The sequence below is a fragment of the Mastomys coucha genome, unplaced genomic scaffold (genome assembly GCF_008632895.1).
Source record: "Mastomys coucha isolate ucsf_1 unplaced genomic scaffold, UCSF_Mcou_1 pScaffold9, whole genome shotgun sequence".
Lineage (NCBI taxonomy): Eukaryota > Metazoa > Chordata > Mammalia > Rodentia > Muridae > Mastomys > Mastomys coucha.
In genome coordinates this window covers 102,745,428-102,757,209 of record NW_022196915.1, presented here as the reverse complement: position 1 = coordinate 102,757,209, position 11,782 = coordinate 102,745,428, and the positions used below count along the sequence as shown (strand labels likewise).

General features: G+C 41.3%; 1 protein-coding gene across 1 annotated transcript in view; it reads right to left on the bottom strand.

Annotated features, from left to right (window-relative positions):
• Positions 1-2,701: 2,701 nt before the first annotated feature.
• The window catches only part of Gpc6 (glypican 6), a 1,049,521-nt gene continuing 1,040,440 nt past the window's right edge, over positions 2,702-11,782 (bottom strand). The window contains exon 9 of the mRNA XM_031362978.1: positions 2,702-7,045. Within this exon, the coding sequence (XP_031218838.1) occupies positions 6,843-7,045 (203 nt within the window). The 3' untranslated portion in view covers positions 2,702-6,842. The remainder of the gene's footprint in view (positions 7,046-11,782) is intronic.

Here is an 11,782-nt window from a genome sequence, read left to right as displayed (position 1 = left end):
TGATGTTTTTATTGGCATAATCAAGAAACAATTAGGGAACCAGATTTCAGTATCAACTCCTCCCGCATACATCACACTTTTTGAAACCCTCATGTTCATGCTGGCTATATCTGCCTAACTCCAGGTAACATGCAAGGTGCCTAGGAGCAGAACCTATGCTGTCTGCTCTTGTCCCTCTAACTATAGCTGGCACATGATAACGGACCATCACATATTTCTGGAAAGAAAGGCCATTTAAAGCCTAAGTCAATTAATTTTTTTTTTTTTTGAAACAAACTCCGAAAACCTCCTATAGGTGCTTTGAAGAGACAAGTTTGTTTAAGGTAGTTGTGATTCTGCATCCTCGAACCCAGCTTTCTTGATTTCTCTTTACGTCAGAGTATTCTTGGGAAAACATTTCCCCTTTCTCTCTCTGCTTAGGCTTTAAGGTGCAGAAAGCCCAGACTCCCTTGGCGGGGTAGGGAGGAGGCATTAATTCGTCCTGGCTTTGTCATGTGTCTAATATAAGACCCAATATGTTTGACTGCACGTTTAGATCGGCCAATGAATGGCAGAGAAATATACTTACAATGTATCAGCTGTGTTCACTTAGGCAGAAAAGTCTTTCTAGCTCTAACAATACAAAACAACATGTGAGCTTTAATTGCCACTGTTTCATAGACTGCCAGTCTTAGAGTGAATACCATTCTGATGTGTGTGTTTGACTACTATCCCAGACTATTTATTCAAATAACATCCTTACTACTCATTGAAAAGTACTGTGCGTTTGCCATTTTTCTTTCCCATTAAACTGGTTTCAGTTCGCTTCCAAATCAAATCCGTTACACTGAGATTTTTGTAGGTGCATTTGTTCCAAAGCTCCCAAATTGTCTTGTAAAAAGCACTTTGCTTGATAAAAACTGTGATGGCGATAATTGAATCAAACTGTAGTGTTTCTTACAGCTAAATGCCTCATTCTTGATACCTTTGTTTATATAGATTCCTTCCTTTCAGAATATTCTTAAAATTAGTGATGTATTACTATTAAAATAATGGTTAACTACATTGAGGAGCATGTACTTTTTAACTTGATGTGTCCTGGGCACCCATGACATAGCACCTACGGTAGGGTGAGCAGAGAGGGGAAAGTTTGTTTGCTAAGGGGTCTTGAAATGTAGTGTCTGTATCATATTCAGGATGCAGAAGAGCACAGAAGCATCTCAGAAATAAGAAAGTCAATGCAGTTCGCTCTCTTTGGGAGCAGTCCTTGGACAGGCAATGCAGTTCGCTCTCTTTGGGAGCGGTCCTTAGACAGGCAATGCAGTTCGCTCTCTTTGGGAGCGGTCCTTGGACAGGCAATGCAGTTCGCTCTCTTTGGGAGCAGTCCTTGGACAGGCAGTCTCATTCTTTCTGCCCTTATTTGTGTAGTAGTGACACTAACTCTAAGATACTCCATGTGTTTCCCAAGAAGAAACAGAAGCAGAGGGATTGAATGCTTTTCTTCCTTTCTCATCAAGAAACTCAATGTCCTATAATAGCCAGATCTTGGAAAGAACCCACACGTCCTTCAGCAGAGGAATGGAGACAGAAAATGTGGTACATTTACACAACGGAGTACTACTCAGCAATTAAAAGTGATGAATTCATGAAATTCTTAGGTAAATGAATTGAACTAGAAAATATCATTTTCTGAGTGAGGAAATCCAATCACAAAAGAACACACATGGTATGCACTCACTGAAAAGTGGAAATTAGCCCAGAAGCTCTGAATACCCAAGATACAATTCACAAACCATGAGAAGCTCACGAAGAAGGAAGACCAAAGTGTGGATGCTTTAGTCCTTCTTAGAATGAGGAACAAAATACTCAAGGGAGGAAAAATGGAGACAAAGTGTGGAGCAGAGACTGAAGGAAAGGCCATCCAGAGTCTTCCTTGTCTTGAGATCCATCCTATATACAGTCACCAAACTCAGACACTATTGCAAATGCCAACAAGTGCTTGCTGAAAGGAGCTTGATATAGCTGTCCCCCGAGAAGCTCTGTCAGAGCCTGACAAATACAGAGGTGGATGCTCGCAGCCAACCATTGAACTGATCACGGGTCCCCAATGGAGGAGTTAGAGAAAGGACTGAAGGAGTTGAAGGGGTTTGCAACCCATAGAAGGAACAACAATGTCAACCCCCCCCCCCCAGAGCTGTCAGGGACTAAGCCACCAAACAAGGAGTACACACACATGGCTCCAGCTGCACGTGTAGCAGAGGATGGCCTGGTTAGGCATCAATGAGAGGAGAGGTCCTTGGTCCTACAAAGGCTTGATAGATGCCCCAGTGTATGGGAATTGAGGGTGGGGAGGCGGGACTGGGGTGGGTGGGTGGGTGGGTGGGGGAGCACCCTCATAGAAGCAGGGAGAGGGGTGGGATAGGGGGTTTCCTGGAGTGGGAGAAACCGGGTAAAGCAATAACACTTGAAATGTAAATAAATTAAGAGAGAGAGAGAGAGAGAGAGAGAGAGAGAGAGAGAGAGAGAGAGAGAGAGAGAGAGAAAGGGAGAAAGAAATTCAATGTCCTACACTCAGAGGGGTTCGTAGCTTTTGGGCAGTGAGTACTTTGTTGGTGCCTTGTTTAATACTCATGCTTCTAAAATGATGTCAACAGAAATGTTTACCAAATACATAACACAAGCTATGGCAATCATTAAGAAAATACAGAGAGAGGGGCAAAGGTAGATTTTTAAAAACTATTTTAATACAAGATTAATAGCAATTTTCTATCCAAATCAGAAATGAAAAAAATCTTAACCCAAATAATAGTCATTTGACAGTCACATGAAGTTTCAGGTTTGATTGGTGCACACATTTATCCTGCATATGTGTTCTGTCTATGCACACAGAGACCGCACTGTGGTACCCTCGTTAAGGTGTTGCTCATGAAGTCCCTCATTACAAGGCAATGCCAAAGATTGCAGCATCCACTCCACTTCCAGTGAAGTTCCAAGCATTCCCATGCTAAGCTGAGTCTGGGCTATAGCAAACTATGACATAGCAAGTCTCCAGAATGCGTACAAATCAATACTCTATTTGTATATGTTGGCCTAAAACTAAGCACTGGCTAATATCTCTACCAAGGAGGAACACACTGCAGACTTATAAGTTAGGGACTCCTTTGCTCTCTGGCAGCAAGGCTATGTATTTTTTTAATTTAAATATCTGCTAGTGACTATAAGTCAAAGAAAATGAGGTTGAGTATCTGCAAGCTTTTGGAGAAGACAAATGCTGCATTTGCCAACATTTGGAACCTAAAAGTCAAACTATCTAGTACTCAGCCTTGCAGAGAGGTGAGCCAAGCCAGGAGCTTCCTAAGTTCTGTTCCTCCTCGAGGACTTAGGCTGGTGCTTAGTCTGTAGCCAAAATATGTATGTAATGGCAAGAAGAATTAAAGAAGGCTAATGTCTATAGCAGGGAATGTAAATTAAGTTTCATGGTTCTGAACCCAATAATATTTTCAATGTGTTTGATTTAAAGAATGCTCCATTTGAAACTACTGCTGCTCATCAATGGATAGAGTTTTTCAGTGTAGACGAAGTAGTCTCTCTCCCTTAGGTTTGAAGCAGGTGGTTCATGTCACCTTCCTCCTTGGGTAAATCACGGCAAGGGAGTCAGAATTCTAGTGCTACAGTCAGTGATGGCTGTAATCAAAGGGCCAGCTTGGCCTTCGCTGCAGGGACAGAAAGGACTTGTGGCTGCCAATCCAGAACTACAGTGATTGATCGTGTTCATAAATTTACAGTTCATTCTCCTCTGCTGAAGACAGTAGCCTCCATTTAGCCTTTGTTGTAACATATACAAAGTATAATAAACATCAATTACAGACGGGTATTTCTGTTAGAAAAATACATATTAAAACTAAGGAACATGTAAATAGAGGCACTTCGATAAGCTAAGTGTTTGCAGATATGAGCGTCACCCACCAGTTTCTAGTGTCCAATTTTGGGAGGGGGGGTCCCGTTCCTCTCTACTCATAACACAAGTCGTGATGTGATTACAGATTTTAGGGGACAACATCGTCACAAACGAGGGCAGGTTGTAGATGACAAGGGAACGTTGAGATATTTCCTGTCACTATGCTCGAATGAGAAACTCAATCTGGGTGGAGGATCCCAAAGTAATGAAAAGATGTAACTGAATGAACAGGCTTAGGGGACAGGAAAAAACCATTGACATTAAATCAGTCTTAAAAAAAGACCAGGAAAGGCAAGTGAAAACATTTTGTCCATGTCAGTGTAAGATGACCGATGATGTGGCTTCATCAGCTGACCCTCATTTCAGCTCTGCCTGGCTCATGGGCATCACTGTATCTCATCAGTAGTCATGTCCTTGAGAATACAGTTGTTGAATCAAAGGAAACAGGCATGTCTATATTATTTGTGTGATGAGTGTGCACAGAACATGGGTTTACATTCATTAATGTGATGTGTTGTCATGTAAACCATCTGGGGGCACAAGCATAGTAAGGAATAAGACATCTTGATTTGTTTTATAGAAGATAATGCAGAAATATTTTAAAAAGGAAGTTGAAGCCTAAAGCCATAAAAAGAAGTCATTAGTCAAATAACCTGGAGAATCAACATTGGTTTAATTTGTATTGCACCATGATTATTGGGAAAAAAAACCCCACAATACTGATTTCTGAACATATAATGAGCCGCCTAACATAAATGGCTGGTCCTTCATAGAGATGTGTTATGTGTAACTGGGGATTAGAAGCCAAAGTGGGGCACTGAGCTGGATGGTTTTCAGAAATGATGCAATTCTGAATTGGATTAAGTGTTAATGTCACATAAATGTAAATGAAAGATGCCACAGAGTCTCTCGGAATCCTACATTGTTTATTTTGTTAGGCATAAAGTGGTAACAGATGCTTGTAAATACGTTCTGTCTTCAAAAGTGCTCAAATATACTTAATACAAGTGCGTGTGTTCTACTTAGATGGGATGACTAAATCGATAACTAATTTTCCTTTTGGTGAGAACAGAGATAGAAAAATATCATTTGTCGTCTCAATACTGTTGATGAGTCGGTTAAAAATGTGATTGGCATGCTGTGGTGTCTTCAGATATTTCTTTTTCCTATCCCAGATGCATCACAAAAGCAAAAGAAAAAGAAGAAGAACATGGTTAGCCAACTGTCTTCGTACAACCCCAGTTTGGTGTATTTAGCTTCTCTCTGTCAGGGGAAGCATTGGGCCTGGCTTGGTGGACAGGTTAGGCAGTGGCTCTATAATGGCCTCTTGAGTTTAGGCCATTCAGTACAGTACCCGGTAGAAGTCCTAGGCCAGAGGTGCTGTACAGGAGAGCAATGGTTTTGTTTTTTTTTGTTTTTTTTCATGAATAACATTCTTGACACACACACATTCCGTCACCAGTCACGTCTTGCACACCAGGCTTGTCCCATGAGCTCAGGACAGTTTGGAGCACCAGGGGCAAAGCAAGCGTGTGTGAGAAGGTGTGCCCTGGCAAACTTGTCATTGATGGACAGTTAGATACATAAAAAGTTCTCGTTCTTGATTCTTGGCGCTCAAAGATCGCTAAGGAGCCTGTCCTCTGAGCAGCACAGAACAAGAGGGGGTGGTTGACAAAACAGTTCTGTTACAAAGGAGTGTCAACCCTGAGCTTGGAATTAAGAAGTTAAAATCTGTGATTTATATATATATATATAGATATAAAAATAGATGATCATACTAAGACTAAAAAAGTGAAAAGAATCTCCATGTCAATACTATATATAATGTGTTTTTCTCTCTTTTTTTTTTGTCTTGACTTTTTTTTTGTTGTTGTTGTGAGTTGTTTTGTTAAGAGAATGCCCTTGTGATGCTGAAACCAATTGACACAAAGAGTCAGTAACAAAACCTCATGTGTGGAGCTAATTGTCATGTCTGTAGGAGAACCCTTATCTCGGGGAGAGTCCGGAACACAGGAGCTGAGACATTTGGTTCATGTCAGTCTGGAGAAAGAAGAGGCTATATACCACTGAAGATGATTTTTTTTAGCCAAGACCTAGGAGAGAGGAGACTAGATGGGGGGCATCTATGAAAGACTGAAGACAATCAGTGTCAATTGGATACAACGGACAGACGCTAGGAGACAGAAAATGCTGCCGTCAGTGAGCGGTGGGATCAGGCAGGGGGAAGAGAGGTGTTGAGTTGCAGTAAGATTACCGCTCATATAAAGACAGAGTCCTAAATTTACTATCAGTACCTCCCAATCAGTTTGGTTAGAGTCCAAGACAACGGTATATTTCCACTACATGAAAATGTTACACTTTCTCCTCATAAGCATGTTGTAAACCTCACTTGTCACAGAAAAGCTCACTCCAGGAGTTGGCTGTCAGTGCCAAACCTGATAGCATGAAAGTTCCTTTATTTCCTCTCCTTTGTTTGCTTCCTTGTTGAAAATGCAGTTGTCTTGGGGTTTGGCCTGATTTGAAATGGAAAATTATTTTCTTCCTATTTTAAATGGATTATAAAAAAAAATCAAAAAACAAAAAACCCTCACAACATGAAATTCTTTTAATTTTGCAGCATAAAAGCAAATGACGGTAAGAAAAAATCTCTTGGTACGAAAGATTTGAGTAAGAATTCTCTCTGGAATAAACGAGGTCCCCACAGATAGCTGAAGGAAAGAGAAGCAGATCGTCCGGCACCCCGTACTCTTTGGGAAAACAAAAAGGGAGGCAGATCGCAAGACTGCTCTCTTGTCATAGAAAACGGCGAGTTTTGCGGCGTGGTCCATTGTCCAAGAGTGTAAGAAAAGAAGGGTGTTGGCCACAGAAGAGCTAAAACGCAGTTTCGTTTGACCAAAGCCCACGATTATCTGTAGAGTCTTTGCAGGGCCAAGGCCACGCAGACCAGAGACCAGGAGATGAGGGAGGAGCTGGTCTTCCAGGCTGAAGACTCCTCTTCTCTGCGGTCGGGGTCCACCGCGGGGGCCTCCGTGGTGACAAACTCGAACTCCGTGGGACACACATCATCCATGCAACCACTGCCACTGCCTGAGCCACTGGATTCATCGCCTGGTGGGGGAAGATTGACAAGCAAAGTTAGAACAGTTAGCTGGGAATAGCGACAAACAGCACCACAGATCTTAGGATGGTGTGGGAGGAACACTCCATCAAAGCGTTGCTGGTCTGTCCCATAGATTGTTCATTGTTCCACGGGCAGGTTGGGGATGGCCCAGAAACAGAACTGAGATACAGGATTGACTGGTATCTGCGCAGAGTAAACTTGTAGTGGGTGTCCTCTCAACTACATTAATATTAGACACATCAACTGGCCAGTATTTAATTGTATTCTAGAGCTGTGGCCATTGCTGCAGACTTCAGTTCATTCCCTAGGACCAATATCAGGCAGCGCACATCCACCTGGAACTCTGTTCTTAGAGATCTGCACCCTCTTCTGGCCTCCCCCAGCTCTCCCCACATAACGTACCCATAATCACACACATAATCTACTAAGGGTTTCATGGTTAAAAAAATACAAAACTAATTTTAATAGCCATTAAAATATATATCAGAACTAGAAGTTACAGGAATACATTTATTTTCCATAATTAAAATATAATTACATCATCTCCCTTCAACTCCTCCCATGCCATCCATCCACCATTCTTTTTTAAATTCATGGCAGGTGCTCATTCTGGGAAAGGCTAATTCTCTCTCTCTCTCTCTCTCTCTCTCTCTCTCTCTCTCTCTCTCTTTCTCTCTCTCTCTCCCTCTCTCTCTAACACACACACACACACACACACACACTTACGTATTCTATCTTTAACAAGCAATTCTGTTCTTTGCTCCTTTGTACTTCACTGTTTGCTGTTTTAAACAGATCTCCTGCTTTTTTAGAGACAACTTTTGATTTTTCTTTGTTTTGGAAATCTAGGCTCCAAAACTCATGATCTTCCTTCCTCTTGTTGTTGTCTCCAGAGTGCTGGGGTTAAAGATGGTATGTCATCTCACCCTCCTTAAAGACATTTAAATGTCCATTTAAGGTAAAACAGAAAACAGAGCAAACAGTGCAGGGAGGACAGCAGAGATGGCAGCAGGAAAGCTGCAGAAGGCCGACACTGTCATTGTGCTTGGCTTCTTTCCCACCTCATCCCCACGTTCTTATCCTAACAGCAAACATGGACTCTTTTCAGCCAGCCTCTCTGAGACATGAGTGGGTAAGTTACATTCTGTTGCTTAGTTCCCCATAGCTGCAGATATAAGAAACAGATTGTGTATTTTTTAATGTTTTGAATAATTGAATGGGGTGGGGTCCTATCACGTAGCTGTAAGAATTCTACACATGAAGTTCAGGCTGACAGTTTGATTATAATGCAGGTACAACTGGTCTACCTCCAGGGGTTTACAGCAGCTTTCATATTCCTAGGGTACAGCAGAGTAGCTGTGACAGACACTGTATGGCCCTAACATATTTATTATCCTTTCCATTGCAGGGCAGGTTTGTCATTCCCTGCTTGATTCACTGCCCACTCCTTGTCTGAGAATATTCCTCCCCTCCTGTCCACCGTGCCTCTGGGCTTGCCTAATTATCATGCTTCATTGTTTCCTTCATGTTTGATGACGTTTTCAGCCAACTATGGAGAATAAATCCAGAAAGTTCCAAGAAGCAATGCAAACTTGTCACATATGAAGTGAAACCCCATGAATGGCTTCATGTCTGTACAGGCCCAACTAAAGCTTACTTCTGTGTCATGGCTCCCAGTTTCTCTCTTGCATTACCTACCATGTAGCTCTGCTGTGACTCTATCTATGTCAAAATGTATGCCTTTTTCTTGTCATTATTCCATGAGAAATACAGCACTACAGTTATATAGGATTTATTGTATTAGGCATCGTCTGTAGATTATTTTAAGTATATGGGATATGGAGACATGTGTATAAGTTACATGCAAATGCTAAGTAATTTTACATCAAGGAGCTGAGTAATGCTGGCTATCTCTAGCTAGCTCCTCCCACCATGAGAGCGACCACACAGCCTGCTCTCTGAACATTCTCCTAGGACTTGGACTATTTATTTGCTTGTTTCCTTATTTACTGTCCATACTCTCTTAGAATATAAACTTTTTTTTTTTGAGAGTAGATAAGAGTCTTTGCAAAGATCGTCCATTTCCAAGTGGCCATCGATCTCTGATGGGCAGCAGATGCTCAATAAATCCTGTTGAATCGATCAATATGCCTTGAGCAATTAATTCAACTTCTATCAGTTTCTATTTCTAAACACATGCAGTTGGTAACATTTGCCTTGCAGGCTGTGAGTAGAGACAATTTGATGGAGCGTTGGTGCAAACTCATTGCTGCCAATGATGCCAGATGGGAAAGATTTGTTTCTTCCTGAAATGGTTAAATAACACTTAAGTTACCGTTAGTAATTTGGATGGACAGGAGTGAATAGCTTCAACAAGCGTCACCTGCAAAAACAACAGTCACAAGGCTTCCCAGAGTTGCTCTGGGGATAAATGAGACAGTGTTTATGAAAAGATCAGGAAATGGTGATTTTTGTATCGAGGATTACAGTTAGTCTCATGTGCTCTGTGAGTTCAACAAACATTCCTAAACTCCTGCCCTGCTGTTGGGTCTCACTGTTCCCGAGACACAGTGCCATTTTGGATTCAGACAGTAGTGTAGGGAATCTTATACTGTTCCCTGGAGTGAGAAAGAGCATTCAGCACTGTTTTTCCCGCCCCCTAAATGGAACATCTAAATACCAGATAAGATCATTTGAATACATTATACTAGGTTCTTAACATTTCTATGCCTTATCTTTATTGGCCTTTACAAGGAGGAAAATGCCCATTAATTAAATTCGGAGATATCAGAATTGCAAAGGGAATTGTTCTGAATACCAGTATCATGAGCAAAAAGGAATATAACCTTTACAAAGATATTATTAAAGTGACTTAGAATATTAAAATTGTGGGAAGCAAATAGTGACAAGAGGTTCTGGCTATGAAAAACAATGCCCTAAATCTTTTTGAAAGGGAATCACCAATTCAGGTGTTATGGGGGTAGAATGGGCGACTTGAAAAAACTGTTGCAAGCAATAAAGCTGGTGATGGCTATGAAATGTGTCACAAGCTAGGTACTGTCTTAAAACAACCACAGTCAGTGTTTGAGTTAGATCCAAGGGATGGTCTCTATTGTCCTTGACTTTTTTGTTTTCTTTCGAGAAGAAATTGAAAAAAGTCTCATCCTCCTTGACATTCCCTGAGTTTTTCAGAATGACATCTCTTTAGATTAGAGAAGAGAGAAGTACAGAAAGCAAACATGAGATAACTTTTATAGAACTTCAATATTCATCTGCATAGTCACATTCCAGGTCCAACAGTGCATTATCATATGGAGAATGTAGGATGTATAAAATGAGAAACACGAGGAAGTGGTGAAGCTAAAAGCTGGTGTCACACTCTCTTCTCAAGAGGGAGCGAGAGATCTAGCTAAAGCAAGAAGAAATAATGGGATGAAGCTGAGAAATTTGACAGCAGCAAAGTCCATTTTGGTGGCAATTAGCCTGTACAGAGTAAATTAATTCCTGGATTCTTTAAAAATGGAAGGCAACACTAAAAATTTTCTGTAGGGGACAGCTCAGTAGGACAGTGGCAGAGCCGAGATGTCTTAATGCCTTCTGTCTGTAACTTGTGCCTTTCCATCTCATTAACCAAGTACACATGCAGCTTCTGCTTCAGTGAGCAACTTAAGGATCATTGGCAGCTTTACAACTGATGTTCAAGAATTCTCATCCTGTGAATTCTCCTAGGTTACACACTTAAGAGAAAACCAACATACCCAAGAAGAAATCCTACAAAATCACTTGCCTCTGTGTCTGTGAGTCTTGAAGCCACTTAAGCAAACCCCAAATATACTTAGCTTCATTTCAGTGTTCACCGATGAGAGTCCGTGAAATCACATCAAGTGTTTTTGTGAGCCCCACTGAAACAACTATGTGTAATATTGCTTTAGCCGCTTATTATTTCTCTAATATTTCAGATATAAATGTTTATGATTTGTATCTGTGTACAACTCCATGGGGAGGGAAATAGTGCATGGAACGGGCTTACAACTCTCAAGACCCTGAATTAGCTTTCTCCTAAGTCACCTCAGAGGCCCTAGCTAGAAACTCTTACTGTCTCTTGTTTCTCATATCTTTAGCATTCTAAGGCATCTAATAATGACTTTGTAATAAGGAATTTGAGTCTCAAGAAGTATGGATTCTTCCCTACTTACAGTCAGGCCACATCCCAATAAAATCATTCATTTTAAAATGTTACAGTTTCAAACAAATTCAAGATATGGAACTTCTACAGCATCTCAGCCTAACATAGCACTCACAGAGCGCCATTGTTTGCCCCTGTGTTCTTGGGACTCACAGGAGTTTGTTGATTTGAGTCTTCTGTCAAGAATCATGAGAGGACATCATACCATATAATGATAGCTAAGAAAAGAGCCAAATTCAAACTCTGAAGTGCTATTTTTATTGCAAGTGTGTGACTTTTTGTAAAGATAATTTCTTGTGTAATGTGTGGAAGATTTGTCTGTAAATAAAAAGCCTGTGGCTGATTAGCTGAGGCAGGGTTAGAAGGTGGGACATCCAGCAGAGAGAGAGAGAGAGAGAGAGAGAGAGAGAGAGAGAGAGAGAGAGGGAGGGAGAGAGGGGAGAGAGAGGGAGAGAGGGGTGAGAGAGAGGGAGAGCGAGGAAGAGAGAGAGGGGGAGAGAGAGAGAAGGAGAGAGAGAGAGAGAGAGAGAGAGAGAGA